General features: G+C 42.3%; 1 protein-coding gene across 1 annotated transcript in view; it reads left to right on the plus strand.

Annotated features, from left to right (window-relative positions):
- Nucleotides 1–17188, plus strand: part of KDM6A (lysine demethylase 6A) — a 926232-nt gene that overhangs the window by 485957 nt on the left and 423087 nt on the right. Inside the window, exon 9 of the mRNA XM_053705281.1 lies at nucleotides 8895–9021. Coding sequence (XP_053561256.1) covers nucleotides 8895–9021 — 127 coding nt within the window. The remainder of the gene's footprint in view (nucleotides 1–8894; nucleotides 9022–17188) is intronic.

Below are 17188 nucleotides of genomic sequence, written 5' to 3' on the forward strand. Positions count from 1 at the left end.
ATCTGTACCCTATGGCAATTAGTCAAAGTTTTATGTTTGACCACCTTACTGGGAGCCAACATCGATTTCAAACTGGGTGCCTTTCTATATACTATATTAGGTTTGTCTGTCAGAATCTTCCCCAAAATGGGGTCTTTTTGGAGGATTCTCCAATGTTTATTTATTATCTGACATATTGTTTTGTGGTGACGGTTGTATTCGGTAATAAAAGGGGTAAATTTCCCGATAAAATCGTTTTGTTCTTTATTTGACTTTATATTGATTTTTCTAAAATAGTCTTCTCTTTTATCTTGCTTAGCTCTTTTATAGCCATTTTCTATGATGTGTGAAGGATAATGTTTCTCATTAAAGCGTTCTTTTAATATCAAGCTTTGGACCTCATAATTTGCCAGGGTACTGCAATTTTGGCGAATTCTTTTGAATTGGCCGTATGGCACGTTACGCTTCCATGGGAAATGGTGGTGACTGCTAAAGTCTAAATAACTATTGCAGTCTACCATCTTAAAATGGGTGACACTGGTGACTTTGGGATCATCAAATTTAAGTACAAGGTCCAGAAATACTATGGTTTCATGATGAATGGAACTGGTAAAAGTTAAACCTCTATCATTCGAATTCAAATATTCAACAAACAAATTGGCTGATGCCATATCTCCCCTCCAGATAAAAATCATATCGTCTATGTACCGCCCATAGAACACCAGGCTCGCCCCAAAAATGCCATCATAGATAAATTGTTGTTCAAAAGATCCCATGAACAAGTTGGCATAACTTGGGGCGAACCTGGTGCCCATGGCGGTACCTTTGACCTGGAGAAAAAAATCATCTTGGAACAAAAAATAATTGTGTCTCAAGATGAAAGAGATAAGTTTTAAAATAAAACCACATTGGGCATTTGGCAGATAAATATCATTTTGTAAGAATTCTGATACTGCTGATAAACCCAAATGATGTTGTATATTTGAATACAATGATTGGACATCACATGTTATCCATAGTAAATCTGAAGTGATCTCAATTTTTTCAAGTTTTTCGATCAAATCACTGGAATCCCGAATATAAGATTCGAGACCCAGTACATGTTTTTGTAGAAAGAAGTCCACGTAGGACGACACATTATCTGTGAGGCTGCCAATGCCCGCGATAATTTCTATATATATATATAGACAGAGCCACATGATATTTTAATAATGTGTGTTGTTAAATATTATGTTTAGATTGTAGCATGTTTAAGCAATGTAATGATTTTAACTTTTGGTGATGAATTAGTTAAACTTAGAACAGGAAGACAGGTATCGCTTGTTAGAAGGCCCCTAACAGGTGTTTGTAAGGTATTTATTGGTAGCAAGGGCTCAGTCTAGCACAGCCTGATGAAGCGGCCTATCTAGCCGGGAAACGCGTTGCTGTTTTATCTTTTACAATAAAATATGGTTTACTACTTTTACCTGTGTTCCTAATATTATCACCACCATCTATTCGCTAAGAGTGACTATCTACGCTTCACATCCATCCTAATCCGATACCTGCAGTGGTATTGGTTGTGATCGTAGCCATACGGAACCATCAGAGGCGTGTGGATTGCCGACTGTCGATTGGTGGACACGGAGTGACGTACGCTAGCTGAGGTGTGTCTGTCGGGCGACTCGGAACAGTCCCGATCCGCGCTTAGAGGCACAAAGTTTGTGCCGCCTTGTCTGTGAGTATCTGGCACAACGGGGTGGATTGAACATGTAGGGGTCTCTTACTTGTTTGGACCTACGATACTGTTTTATGTTTTTGGCGCCTCTCTTCTTTTTTTCCTATCACAGCTCGAGATCCATCCGGATTATTATCGGGACTTTTATCGGGAGTGCGGCCATATTTTAGAAGCTCTTTGACTACAATCAATTGGTCAGCAACAGCGCACCCTCTGAGGATTTTTATCCTCTCTCTACAATGGATAGAAGTGAGCTTGTTACAAAGTGAGCCATGGTTCCAGAGTGCAGATCTGAAGGGGGTGACGCATAAAGAATTGGATTTAGTTTTCCATAGTTCTAGTTTCTTGCTCTGTGGAAAAACATACATGAGCAGTCAAGATTAAGAAGTTGTCAGGGACCATGATTGAGGGACATATCACCAGCAGCTGGCTATTAGCAAGAGAGAGAGAGAGTGACATAACATGAGATACAGATTTGCAGTAATCAGTGTTATTGGGATATGGTGCAAAGAAAAGAGAGTTAAGATTTGAAATGTGTGGAGCTTATGAGAGCAACTATGAAGTGAGATTAGGAAACATGGAGTAACAAATTATTCAGGTGGTGAGAGGGAAGTAGTAAGGACAAGAAGATATGGAACATTTTTACAAAAGGAAGTCAGTTAAAAACACGGAGCAGCAATATTACAGCAGTTTTTGCCTTATATCTTACCCTTTGTTTATTCCTTCTATGATTCTTATTGCCTCACTTTTAGCATGCTCAATTAAAGGGACAGTAAACACATTGAGATTTTTAGTTTAAAAGTTTTGCTATGCATAATGTAACAGCTTGGCAATATTTTTATTATTTATTTTGACCCCTTTCCATGTAATTTATCTTTAAAATAGAGCAATTTCTAACTCTCAGACCTTGAAAATGCACACTGGTAGCTTCTCAAGGCTATAACCCTGCTATTTATTTGTCCCTAATTGGCTTTAACTGTTAACAGCTGCAAAACAATGTAACTTGTATTAACTATACAACAGTGAATAACTTTGTTGTCTGCCGACTGAAGCCCAGATTGGCTCCTCCAAATAATGCAAATTGGCTGCTTCAAATAAGGCAAATTGGTGCCATACACAGCTGACAAGACTTGTTTCTTCTGTTATGTGTGATCAGTCCACGGGTCATCATTACTTCTGGGATATAACTCCTCCCCAACAGGAAATGCAAGAGGATTCACCCAGCAGAGCTGCATATAGCTCCTCCCCTCTACGTCAGTCCCAGTCATTCTCTTGCACCCAACGACTAGATAGGATGTGTGAGAGGACTATGGTGATTATACTTAGTTTTTATGACTTCAATCAAAAGTTTGTTATTTTACAATAGCACCGGAGCGTGTTATTACTTCTCTGGCAGAGTTTGAGGAAGAATCTACCAGAGTTTTTTACTATGATTTTAACCGGAGTAGTTAAGATCATATTGCTGTTCTCGGCCATCTGAGGGAGGTAAAAGCTTCAGATCAGGGGACAGCGGGCAGATGAATCTGCATTGAGGTATGTTGCAGTTTTTATTTTCTGAATGGAATTGATGAGAAAATCCTGCCATACCGTTATAATGACATGTATGTATACACTTCAGTATTCTGGGGATGGTATTTCACCGGAACTACTCTGTTAAAAGTCACTAATCCTTTTAATAAGTATTTATCATGTTAAACGTTTTTGCTGGAATGTAGAATCGTTTACATTTCTGAGGTACTGAGTGAATAAATATTTGGGCATTATTTTCCACTTGGCAGTTGTTTGGTTTTAATTGTGACAGTTTCGTTTCTCTTCACTGCTGTGTGTGAGGGGGAGGGGCCATTTTTGGCGCTCTTTGCTACGCATCAAAAAATTCAAGTCAGTTACTCTTATATTTCCTGCATGATCCGGTTCATCTCTGACAGATCTCAGGGGTCTTCAAACTTCTTTGGAGGGAGGTAGATTCTCTCAGCAGAGCTGTGAGAATTTTATATTGACTGTGAATAAAAACGTTGCTCTGTAATTTTTATGTCAAATTTAATTATTGTTATTTTACTAATGGGAACAAACCTTTGCTAAAAGTTGTGTTGTTTTAAAGTTTGATGCTATAACTGTTTTTCAGTTCATTATTTCAACTGTCATTTAATCGTTTAGTACCTCTTTGAGGCACAGTACGTTTTTGCTAAAAAAGATTATAACCAAGTTGCAAGTTTATTGCTAGTGTGTTAAACATGTCTGACTCAGAGGAAGATATCTGTGTCATTTGTTCCAATGCCAAGGTGGAGCCCAATAGAAATTTATGTACTAACTGTATTGATGCTACTTTAAATAAAAGTCAATCTGTACAATGTGAACAAATTTCACCAAACAGCGAGGGGAGAGTTATGCCGACTAACTCGCCTCACGCGGCAGTACCTGCATCTCCCGCCCGGGAGGTGCGTGATATTATGGCGCCTAGTACATCTGGGCGGCCATTACAGATAACATTACAAGATATGGCTACTGTTATGACTGAAGTTTTGTCTAAATTACCAGAACTAAGAGGCAAGCGTGATCACTCTGGGGTGAGAACAGAGTGCGCTGACAATACTAGGGCCATGTCTGATACTGCGTCACAGCTTGCAGAGCATGAGGACGGAGAGCTTCATTCTGTGGGTGACGGTTCTGATCCAAACAGATTGGATTCAGATATTTCAAATTTTAAATTTAAATTGGAGAACCTCCGTGTATTACTAGGGGAGGTCTTAGCAGCTCTCAATGATTGTAACACCGTTGCAATACCAGAGAAACTGTGTAGGTTGGATAAATACTTTGCGGTACCGGCGAGTACTGACGTTTTTCCTATACCTAAGAGACTAACTGAAATTGTTACTAAGGAGTGGGATAGACCCGGTGTGCCGTTCTCACCCCCTCCAATATTTAGAAAGATGTTTCCAATAGACGCCACCACTCGGGACTTATGGCAAACGGTCCCTAAGGTGGAGGGAGCAGTTTCTACTTTAGCTAAGCGTACCACTATCCCGGTGGAGGATAGCTGTGCCTTTTCAGATCCAATGGATAAAAAATTAGAGGGTTACCTTAAGAAAATGTTTGTTCAACAAGGTTTTATATTGCAACCCCTTGCATGTATCGCGCCGATTACGGCTGCGGCAGCATTTTGGATTGAGTCTCTGGAAGAGAACCTTAATTCATCTACGCTAGACGACATTACGGACAGGCTTAGAGTCCTTAAACTAGCTAATTCATTCATTTCGGAGGCCGTAGTACATTTAACCAAACTTACGGCTAAGAACTCAGGATTCGCCATACAGGCACGTAGGGCGCTGTGGCTAAAATCCTGGTCAGCTGATGTTACTTCTAAGTCCAAATTACTTAATATACCTTTCAAGGGGCAGTCTTTATTTGGGCCCGGTTTGAAAGAAATTATCGCTGACATTACAGGAGGTAAGGGCCACGCCCTACCTCAAGACAAAGCCAAAGCTAAGGTAGACAGTCTAATTTTCGTCCCTTTCGGAATTTCAAAACAGGAGCAGCATCAACCTCCACTGCACCAAAACAGGAGGGAGCTGTGGCTCGTTACAGGCAAGGCTGGAAGCCTAACCAGTCCTGGAACAAGAGCAAGCAGGCCAGGAAACCTGCTGCTGCCCCAAAGACAGCATGAACCGAGAGCCCCCGATCCGGGATCGGATCTAGTGGGGGGCAGACTTTCTCTCTTCGCCCAGGCCTGGGCAAGAGATGTTCAGGATCCCTGGGCGCTAGAGATCATATCTCAGGGATACCTTCTAGACTTCAAATTATCTCCCCCAAGGGGGAGATTTCATCTGTCAAGGTTGTCAACAAACCAGATAAAGAAAGAAGCGTTTCTACGCTGTGTACAAGATCTGTTATTAATGGGAGTGATCCATCCGGTTCCGCGGCCGGAACAAGGACAAGGGTTCTACTCAAACCTGTTTGTGGTTCCCAAAAAAGAGGGAACTTTCAGGCCAATCTTAGATTTAAAGATTCTAAACAAATTCCTAAGAGTTCCATCGTTCAAAATGGAAACTATTCGGACAATCTTACCCATGATCCAAAAGGGTCAGTACATGACCACAGTGGATTTAAAAGATGCTTACCTTCACATACCGATTCACAAAGATCATCACCGGTATCTAAGGTTTGCCTTCTTAGACAGGCACTACCAGTTTGTAGCTCTTCCATTCGGATTGGCTACGGCTCCAAGAATCTTCACAAAGGTTCTGGGTGCCCTTCTGGCGGTACTAAGACCGCGAGGGATTTCGGTAGCTCCGTACCTAGACGACATTCTAATACAAGCTTCAAGCTTTCAAACTGCCAAGTCTCATACAGAGTTAGTTCTGGCATTTCTAAGGTCGCATGGATGGAAAGTGAACGAAAAGAAGAGTTCTCTTTTTCCTCTCACAAGAGTTCCATTCTTGGGGACTCTTATAGATTCTGTAGAAATGAAGATTTACCTGACAGAAGACAGGTTAACAAAGCTTCAAAATGCATGCCGTGTCCTTCATTCCATTCAACACCCGTCAGTAGCTCAATGCATGGAGGTGATCGGCTTAATGGTAGCGGCAATGGACATAGTACCTTTTGCACGCCTACACCTCAGACCGCTGCAATTGTACATGCTAAGTCAGTGGAATGGGGATTACTCAGATTTGTCCCCTACTCTGAATCTGAATCAAGAGACCAGAAATTCTCTTCTATGGTGGCTTTATCGGCCACACCTGTCCAGGGGGATGCCATTCAGCAGACCAGACTGGACAATTGTAACAACAGACGCCAGCCTACTAGGTTGGGGCGCTGTCTGGAATTCTCTGAAGGCTCAGGGACTATGGAATCAGGAGGAGAGTCTCCTTCCAATAAACATTCTGGAATTGAGAGCAGTTCTCAATGCCCTTCTGGCTTGGCCCCAATTAACAACTCGGGGGTTCATCAGGTTTCAGTCGGACAACATCACGACTGTAGCTTACATCAACCATCAGGGAGGGACAAGAAGCTCCCTAGCAATGATGGAAGTATCAAAGATAATTCGCTGGGCAGAGTCTCACTCTTGCCACCTGTCAGCAATCCACATCCCGGGAGTGGAGAACTGGGAGGCGGATTTCTTGAGTCGCCAGACTTTTCATCCGGGGGAGTGGGAACTTCATCCGGAGGTCTTTGCCCAAATACTTCGACGTTGGGGCAAACCAGAGATAGATCTCATGGCGTCTCGCCAGAACGCCAAACTTCCTCACTACGGGTCCAGATCCAGGGATCCGGGAGCGGTTCTGATAGATGCTTTGACAGCACCTTGGAACTTCGGGATGGCTTATGTGTTTCCACCCTTCCCGCTGCTTCCTCGATTGATTGCCAAAATCAAACAGGAGAGAGCATCAGTGATTCTAATAGCGCCTGCATGGCCACGCAGGACTTGGTTTGCAGATCTAGTGGACATGTCATCCTGTCCGCCTTGGTCTCTACCTCTAAGACAGGACCTTCTGATACAGGGTCCATTCAAACATCAAAATCTAACTTCTCTGAAGCTGACTGCTTGGAAATTGAACGCTTGATTTTATCAAAACGTGGTTTTTCTGAGTCGGTTATTGATACCCTGATACAGGCTAGGAAGCCTGTTACCAGAAGGATTTACCATAAAATATGGCGTAAATACCTATACTGGTGCGAATCCAAAGGTTACTCCTGGAGTAAGGTTAGGATCGCTAGGATATTGTCCTTTCTACAAGAAGGTTTAGAAAAGGGTTTATCAGCTAGTTCATTAAAGGGACAGATTTCAGCTCTGTCCATCTTGTTACACAGGCGTCTGTCAGAAAATCCAGACGTCCAGTCCTTTTGTCAGGCTTTAGCTAGGATCAAGCCTGTGTTTAAAGCTGTTGCTCCGCCATGGAGTTTAAACTTAGTTCTTAACGTTTTACAGGGTGTTCCGTTTGAACCCCTTCATTCCATTGATATAAAGTTGTTATCTTGGAAAGTTCTGTTTTTAATGGCTATTTCCTCGGCTCGAAGAGTCTCTGAGTTATCAGCCTTACATTGTGATTCTCCTTATCTGATTTTTCACTCAGACAAGGTAGTTCTGCGTACTAAACCTGGGTTCTTACCTAAGGTAGTCACTAACAGGAATATCAATCAAGAGATTGTTGTTCCATCCTTGTGTCCAAATCCTTCTTCAAAGAAGGAACGTCTTCTACACAATTTGGATGTAGTTCGTGCCCTCAAGTTCTACTTGCAGGCAACTAAAGATTTTCGCCAAACTTCTTCCCTGTTTGTCGTTTATTCTGGACAGAGGAGAGGTCAAAAAGCTTCTGCTACCTCTCTCTCTTTTTGGCTTCGTAGCATAATACGTTTAGCCTATGAGACTGCTGGACAGCAGCCTCCTGAAAGAATTACAGCTCACTCCACTAGAGCTGTGGCTTCCACTTGGGCCTTTAAGAATGAGGCCTCGGTTGAACAGATTTGCAAGGCTGCAACTTGGTCTTCGCTTCATACTTTTTCCAAATTTTACAAATTTGACACTTTTGCTTCTTCGGAGGCTATTTTTGGGAGAAAGGTTCTTCAGGCAGTGGTTCCTTCTGTATAATGAGCCTGCCTATCCCTCCCGTCATCCGTGTACTTTTGCTTTGGTATTGGTATCCCAGAAGTAATGATGACCCGTGGACTGATCACACATAACAGAAGAAAACATAATTTATGCTTACCTGATAAATTCCTTTCTTCTGTTGTGTGATCAGTCCACGGCCCGCCCTGTTTTAAGGCAGGTAAATATCTTTTAAATTATACTCCAGTCACCACTTCACCCTTGGTTACTCCTTTCTCGTTGATTCTTGGTCGAATGACTGGGACTGACGTAGAGGGGAGGAGCTATATGCAGCTCTGCTGGGTGAATCCTCTTGCATTTCCTGTTGGGGAGGAGTTATATCCCAGAAGTAATGATGACCCGTGGACTGATCACACAACAGAAGAAAGGAATTTATCAGGTAAGCATAAATTATGTTTTTTCACTTCATTTGTACTGATTTGGTCCTTTTCTATATTTCTGGCTTTCCTTCTCTACTTGGTAATCAGTATAGCAGGGGATTGCTGGGATTATGGGTGGAGTAAAGTCATGTCGGACAGGAAATATATTTCCATATGTAATGTCATGAATTCATAAAAGAAATGTATTTATCAAGTAAACTTTTTGTTTTAATAGGTTGGATGCATCACACAGTTGATCAATTGGGAGACAAAGCCACAAAGGCAAGCTATGCTATTCAGTATCTGCAAAAGTCTTTAGAAGCAGATCCCAATTCTGGTCAGTCCTGGTATTTCCTCGGGAGGTAAGATCATATTGGGTTGATTTTGAATTATTTTATTTTTTTCACATTAAAATCAGAGAGTCATTTTGGGTCATGGTGTACAGACATTGTGGCATCAGCTTATTTATTTCTAATGACACAGTGAGTCCACAAATCATCATCAATTAATGTTGGAAATACCACTCCTGGCCAGCAAGAGAAGTATCACTTCTCTACCCACAATCCCTACAGTGCAAAGAGGAGGTGAAGATTTAGGTGTCTGATAAGAAGTCTTCTTCAATCAAGATTTTATTATTTTAAAGCAGAGTAGGTTTACTCTGATCTTTCCTGGGGTCTAGCCTTAGTCCACGTCAGTCTCTTCAGTAGGGCAGTGGTGACTTTTGAGCAATTGGGAACTTGTGTTTTCTCAAGGTTTTTGCTGCCCTAGGTCAGAAAACCTGAGTAGGTGTACTCAGATTCTTTCCTTTTCCACAGGTCCATGTGAGGTACGACATCCTCTCAAACCAGGCGAGCTGTCCTACTGCCGGACAGACTGTCGTCAGGTAAGTGCCATTTATATTTTTTCTAAATGGAAGTGAATTTGGCACTTCAGCATTTAAATGCTGTTTGAGAGGTTTATCGTTAACTAGTATATGAAAGGGTTAATTATTGGCAGTTTTGCAGGCACTGTAGACTTTGCTTTTATTTTGATGAGACCATGTACTTCTCCTTACTCTGTATTATGACCGCCGGGACCGCTTCTTATGAAAAGGGGGGGAGGGTCCTTGTTAGAAGGCTGTTGGCGTGCTTTCAGTTGCGCTGTCGGCTGTGAGTTAGTGACACAGTTGTCGGCTGCTCCGTGTGTATAATACATTTCTAAGCCGTTGCAGGTCCGGAACGGATCATTTGGGAGTAAGACTCATTCTCTGGCTGCAGGACAGCTACTGAGGTGTTTGGGTGGCCTGGGGTTTATTGCAGGCTTTACATCCGACATTAAAAATTAATTTAATGGCACAGTACCTTCAATTTACTTTAAAAACGGTCTTTACTCTTTTGATATTACTTTTGCAAAGATGGAAGAGGCTTTACAAGTTGTTTCATGCAAGCTGTGTTTTGATTCTCAAGTGGAACCTCCATTACCATTTTGTTTCTCATGCATTGAGAGAACTTTGAGTTACAGATAAAATTTTTGACCATGAGCCACCATTAGCTAAGGCGGAAGCTGTTCAGGTGTCTCCTGTATCAGATATGCCGCAGCTTTCTCCTCAAGCATCACAATCTTTTCAGTCTCCACATGCAGTGCCCTGCGTTTCCGCTCACAATCTGGTAGGATTTGCTTTACAGGATATTGCTACCCAGGTATCCTCTGCGGTATCTGAGGCATTGTCCGCTTTTCCCATGCTGTAGGGCTAAACTTAAGGAATCAGTATGTAAGGTTTCTGATCAAGTTGTGGCTATCCAAGATGCTCCTTCCCAAAAGTCAGAGGAAGAGGACACTTCGGTAGCGTCTGAGGGTGAAATCTCAGATTCAGACAATATAATTCCTTTTGCTGATGCTAAAGTTGTATCCTTCAGATTTAAACTAGAACACCTTTGCATGTTACTAAAGGAGGTTTTGGCTACCTTGGACGACTCTGATACGACTGTCGTAGTGAACCCTAAGAAATCTAGTAAGCTGAACAAGTACTTTGATGTTCCCTCTGCTGTGGAGGTTTTCCCTGTACCAGACCGTGCTACAGAGATTATTGCATGAGAATGGGAGAGACCTGGTATTCCCTTTTCTCCATCTTCAATTTTCAAGAAATGGTTTCCAATAGCGGACTCTATTAAGGAGTCTTTGCAAACGGTTCCTAAGGTGGAAGGCGATTTCCACTTTTGCTAAGAGGACTACTATTTTCATAGAGGATAGTTGTAATTTTAGAGATCCAATGGATAAGAAGCTGGAGGCATTGTTAAAGAAAATATACGTTCAAAAGTGTCTCCAATGCCAGCCTGCGGTGTGTATCGCCACTGTCGCCAGAGCTGCAGCTTACTGGTTTGATGCGTTGTCTGATTCTATTCGGACAGATACTCCTTTTGAGAAGATCCAGGACAGGATTAAGGTCCTTAAGTTAGCCAATTCATTTATTACAAATGCTTCCTTACAAGTCATTAAACTGGGGGCAAAAATATCAGATTTTGTGGTACTAGCTCGCAGAGCCTTATGGTTGAAGTACAAACTTTTGCTGATCCCCTATAAGGGTAAGACCTTGTTTGGCTGAAATTATCTCAGATATTACAGGAGGGAAGGGATCTTTTCTTCCTCAAGATAAAAAGAATAAGCAGAAAGGATGTCCGAGTAATTTTCGTTCCTTTCGTAACTTTAGAGGTAAACCCTCCTCTCTCTCTCTCCTCCAAGCAAGATCAAGCCAAGTCTTCCTGGAAGCCTAACCAGTCTTGGGGAAACAGTCTTAGAAACCCGCAGCTGACTCCAAGTCAACATGAAGTGTCGGCCCCCGATCCGGGGCCTGCATAAGCCTGCATAAGAGATGTTCCGGATCCCTGGGCGGTGGACATCGTCTTCCAGGGGTACAGGATAGAATTCAAGACCTTTCCTCCCAGAGGCAGGTTTCTCCTCTCCAGATTATCTGTAGACCAGATAAAAAGAGAGGCGTTCTTACATTGTGTCAAAGACCTTGCCGCTCTGGGATTAATAGTCCCAGCTCCTCCACAGGAACAGGATCTAGGATTTTACGCTAATCTGTTCGTAGTTCCCAAAAAGGAGGGAACTTTCAGGCCAATCTTAGACCTGAAGTGTCTAAACAAGTTCCTCAGAGTACCATCCTTTAAGATGGAGACTATCTGTTCCATTCTTCCCTTGGTCCAAGAGGGGTCAGTTCTTGACAACCATAGACTTAAAGGATACGTACTTTCATGTTCCCATTCACAAGGATCATCACATGTTTCTGAGATTCGCCTTCTTGGACAATCACTTTGTTTGTGGCTCCTCCATTCGGCCTTGCCACAGCCCCCATAATTTTCTCAAAGGTTCTGGGGGCTCTTTTGGCAGTGATTCATTCTCGGGGCATTGCAGTGGCGCCATATCTGGACAACATTCTGGTTCAGACGCTGTCTTTTCAACAAGCAAACTCTCATACGGATATCTTTTTGTCTTTTCTTCGCTCCCATGGTTGGAAGGTGAATCTGGGAAAAAGTTCTCTGATTCCAGCTACAAGGATAGTGTTCTTGAGGACCATTATAGATTTCCCTATCAATGAAGATATTTCTGACGGAGGTCAGAAAAACAAAGATTTTCGACTCCTGTCATGTCCTTCAGTCCTCTCCTCAGCCGTCAGTGGCTCAAGGTATGGAAGTAATTTGTCTGATGGTGGCTTCCATGGACATCATTCCGTTTGCTAGGTTCCATCTCAGACCTCTGCAGTTATGCATGCTCAGACAATGGAACGGGGACTATACGGATCTGTCTCCGCGAATAGATCTGGATCAGGTGACAAAGGTCTCTCTTCCGTGGTGGTTGTCTCAGGAACATCTCTCCCAGGGAACTTGCTTCCGCAGACCCTCCTGGGTGATTGTGTCCACGGATGCCAGCCTTCTGGGTTGGGGAGCAGTCTGGGGTTCGTTGAAGGCTCAGGCCCTATGGACTCGGGAGGAGTCGGATCTCCCCATAAACATCCTAGAGCTGAGAGCGATCTTCAATGCTCTGCTTGCCTGGCCTCAGTTAGCTTTAGCCCGGTTTATCAGGTTCCAGTCGGACAACATAACATTGGTGGCATACATCAACAATCAGGGGGGAACTCTGAGTTCCTTGGCAATGACAGAGGTGGCCCAAATTATTCAGTGGGCAGAGACCCACAACTGCTTTCTTTCTGAGATCCACATCCCAGGAGCTGACATTTGGGAAGCGGATTTTCTGAGCAGGCAGACTTTTCATCCCGGGAGTGGGATTGTCTATTTTGTTGCATAAGCGTCTGGCGGATGTGCCAGATGTGCAATCGTTTTGTCAGGCCTTGGTCAGGATCCGCCCTGTATTAAAACCTGTTACTCCTCCCCTGAGTCTGAGCCTATGCATTCCTTAGATATTAAGTTGTTATCTTGGAAAGTTTGTTTCTTGTTGCTATTTCCTCTGCTCTGAGAGTTTTGGAACTCTCTGCACTACAGTGTGATTCCCCTTATCTTATCTTATCTTATCTTTCATTCTGATAAGGTGGTTTAGCATACTAAGTTGAGTTTCCTGCCTAAAGTTGTTTTGTTCAAGAATATTAATCAGGAAATTGTTGTTCCTTCTTTGTCTCCTAACCCTTCTTCTCATAAGGAACGTTTGTTGCATAACCTAGATAATGTACGTGCGCTGAAATTTTATCTACAGGCGACTAAGGACTTTCGTCAATCTTCTGCTCTGTTTGTTTTTCTGGGAAACACAAGAGTCAGAAAGCTACGGCTACTTATCTTTCCTTTTGGCTGAAGAGTGTTATTCGTTTGGCCTATGAGACTGCTGGATAGCAACCTCCTGAGAGAATCACAGCTCATTCCACGAGGACTTTCGTCTCTTCCTCCTGGGCTTTCAAAAATGAAGATACTTTTTCCAAATTCTATAAATTTTATACTTTTGCCTTGGCTGAGGCTTCTTTTGGGAGAAAGGTTCTTCAAGCAGTGTTGCCTTCTGTTTAGGTTACCTGTCTTGTCCCTCCCTTATCATCCGTGTCCTCTATCTTGGGTATTGGTTACCAACAGTAATTGATGATGATCCGTGGACTCACCATGTCTTTAGAAAGAAAACAAAATTTATGCTTACCTGATAAATTTATTTATTTCTTGACACGGTGAGTCCACGGCCCGCCCTGTTTTTGAGACAGTTTCTTTTCTATATGAACCTTAGGCACCTCTTTACCTTGTGTTGCTACCTTTCTCTCCTTTCCTTTGGTCGAATGACTGGGGATTGTGGGTAGGGAAGTGATACTTATCAGCTTTGCTGTGGTACTCTTTGCCTCCTCCTGTTGGCCAGGAGTGATATTCCCAACTGTAATTGATGATGATCCGTGGACTCACAGTGTCAATAAATAAATAAATTTATCAGGTAAGCATACATTTTGTTTTTGTAATGCTTTACATCGAAAACAACATTTTAAAAGAAAAAAATGTCCTTCAGAATTTAGGACTTTGTTTTCTGTTTACCTGACATTGCCATGTGTTTTTGAAGAGTATGTCCCTTTAATAAAAAGGTTGCAATCTTTACACTGTCTACTGTATTTTTTCCTTGATTATTGATGCCAGACTCATAGATAGGCTTTACATACAAACCAATTAATGTCTTCACATACTATCACACTAAAACCTAGAGATCAATAAACAAATTGTTTTCTTTCATGTAATTAGCAAGAGTCCATGAGCTAGTGACGTATGGGATATACATTCCTACCAGGAGGGGCAAAGTTTCCCAAACCTCAAAATGCCTATAAATACACCCCTCACCACACCCACAATTCAGTTTTACAAACTTTGCCTCCCGTGGAGGTGGTGAAGTAAGTTTGTGCTAGATTCTACGTTGATATGCGCTTCGCAGCAGGCTGGAGCCCGGTTTTCCTCTCAGTGTGCAGTGAATGTCAGAGGGATGTGAAGAGAGTATTGCCTATTTGAATTCAATGGTCTCCTTCTACGGGATCTATTTCATAGGTTCTCTGTTATCGGTTGTAGAGATTCATCTCTTACCTCCCTTTTCAGATCGACGATATACTCTTATGTACCATTACCTCTACTGATTCTCGTTTCAGTACTGGTTTGGCTATCTACTATATGTAGATGAGTGTCCTGGGGTAAGTAAGTCTTATTTTCTGTGACACTCTAAGCTATGGTTGGGCACTTTATTTATAAAGTTCTAAATATATGTCTTTAAACTTATATTTGCCATGATTCAGGATGATCAATATTCCTTATTTCAGACAGTCAGTTTCATTATTTGGGATAATGCATATGAATGAAGGCTCAGGCATTTCTGAAATGTGTTTCAGATCTCGAGTTGGCTGGAGTAATTGTGCCAGTTCCAGTTCTGGAACAGGGTCTGGGGTTTTACTCAAATCTATTCATTGTACCAAAGAAGGAGAATTCCTTCAGACCAGTTCTGGATTTAAAGATATTGAATCGTTATGTAAGGATACCAACATTCAAAATGGTAACTATAAGGACTATTCTGCCTTTTGTTCAGCAAGGGCATTATATGTCCACAATAGATTTACAGGATGCATTTCTTCATATTCCGATTCATCCAGAACACTTTCAGTTTCTGAGATTCTCTTTTCTAGACAAGCATTACCAGTTTGTGGCCCTTCCGTTTGGCCTAGCAACAGCTCCAAGGATCTTTTCAAAGGTTCTCGGTGCCCTTCTCTCTGTAATCAGAGAACAGGGTATTGCGGTATTTCCTTATTTGGACGATATCTTGGTACTTGCTCAGTCTTCACATTCTGCAGAATCTCATACGAATCAACTTGTGTCGTTTCTTCAAAGACATGGTTGGAGGATCAATTTACCAAAGAGTTAATTGATTCCTCAGACAAAGGTAACCTTTTTGGGTTTTCAAATAGATTCAGTGTCCATGACCTTGTCTCTAACAGAAAAGAGACGTCTGAAATTGGTTTCAGCCTGTCGAAACCTTCAGTCTCAATCATTCCCTTCGATAGCTTTATACATGGAAATTCTAGGTCTCATGACTGCTGCATCGGACGCGATCCCCTTTGCTCGTTTTCACATGCGACCTCTTCAGCTTTGTATGCTGAACCAATGGTGCAGGGATTATACAAAGATATATCACAATTAATATCCTTAAATCCCAATGTACGACACTCTCTGACGTGGTGGATAGATCACCATCGTTTAGTCCAAGGGGCTTCTTTTGTTCGTCCAACCTGGACTGTGATCTCAACAGATGCGAGTCTGTCAGGTTGGGGAGCTGTATGGGGATCTCTGACAGCGCAGGGGATTTGGGAATCTCAGGAGGCGAGATTACCAATCAACATTTTGGAACTCCGTGCGATTTTCAGAGCTCTTCAGTTCTGGCCTCTTCTGAAAAGAGAATCGTTTATTTGTTTTCAGACAGACAATGTCACAACCGTGGCATATGTCAATCATCAAGGGGGGACTCACAGTCCTCAGGCTATGAAAGAAGTATCTCGGATACTTGTTTGGGCGGAATCCAGCTCCTGTCTAATCTCTGCGGTTCACATCCCAGGTGTAGACAATTGGGAAGCGGATTATCTCAGTCGCCAGACGTTACATCCTGACGAATGGTCCCTTCACCCAGAGGTATTTCTTCAGATTGTTCAAATCTGGGGACTTCCAGAAATAGATCTGATGGCCTCTCATCTAAACAAGAAACTTCCCAGGTATCTGTCCAGATCCAGGGATCCTCATGCGGAGGCAGTGGACGCGTTGTCGCTTCCTTGGAATTATCATCCTGCCTATATCTTTCCGCCTCTAGTTCTTCTTCCAAAAGTGATTTCCAAAATTCTAATGGAACGTTCGTTTTTACTGCTGGTGGCTCCAGCATGGCCTCACAGGTTTTGGTATGCGGATCTCATTCGGATGGCCAGTTGCCAACCTTGGACTCTTCCGTTCAGACCAGACCTTCTATCTCAAGGCCCTTTTTTCCATCAGGATCTCAAATCATTAAATTTGAAGGTATGGAAATTGAACGCTTGATTCTTAGTCATAGAGGTTTCTCTGACTCAGTAATTAATACTATGTTACACGCTCGTAAATCCGTGTCTAGGAGGATTTATTATATGGAAGACTTACATTTCTTGGTGTTCTTCTCATAAATTCTCCTGGCATTCTTTTAGAATTCCTAGAATTTTACAGTTTCTTCAGGATGGTTTGGATAAAGGTTTTTCTGCAAGTTCCTTGAAAGGACAAATCTCTGCTCTTTCTGTTCTTTTTCACAGAAAGATTGCTAATCTTCCTGATATTCATTGTTTTGTACAGGCTTTGGTTCGTATCAAACCTGTCATTAAATCAATCTCTCCTCCTTGGAGTCTTAATTTGGTTCTGAGGGCTTTACAAGCCCCTCCGTTTGAACCTATGTATTCTCTGGACATTAAATTACTTTCTTGGAAAGTTCTGTTCCTTTTGGTCATCTCTTCTGCTAGAAGAGTTTCTGAGTTATCTGCTCTTTCTTGTGAATCTCCTTTTCTGATTTTTCATCAGTATAAGGCAGTGTTGC

This window comes from Bombina bombina, chromosome 3 (assembly GCF_027579735.1).
Source record: "Bombina bombina isolate aBomBom1 chromosome 3, aBomBom1.pri, whole genome shotgun sequence".
Classification (NCBI taxonomy): domain Eukaryota; kingdom Metazoa; phylum Chordata; class Amphibia; order Anura; family Bombinatoridae; genus Bombina; species Bombina bombina.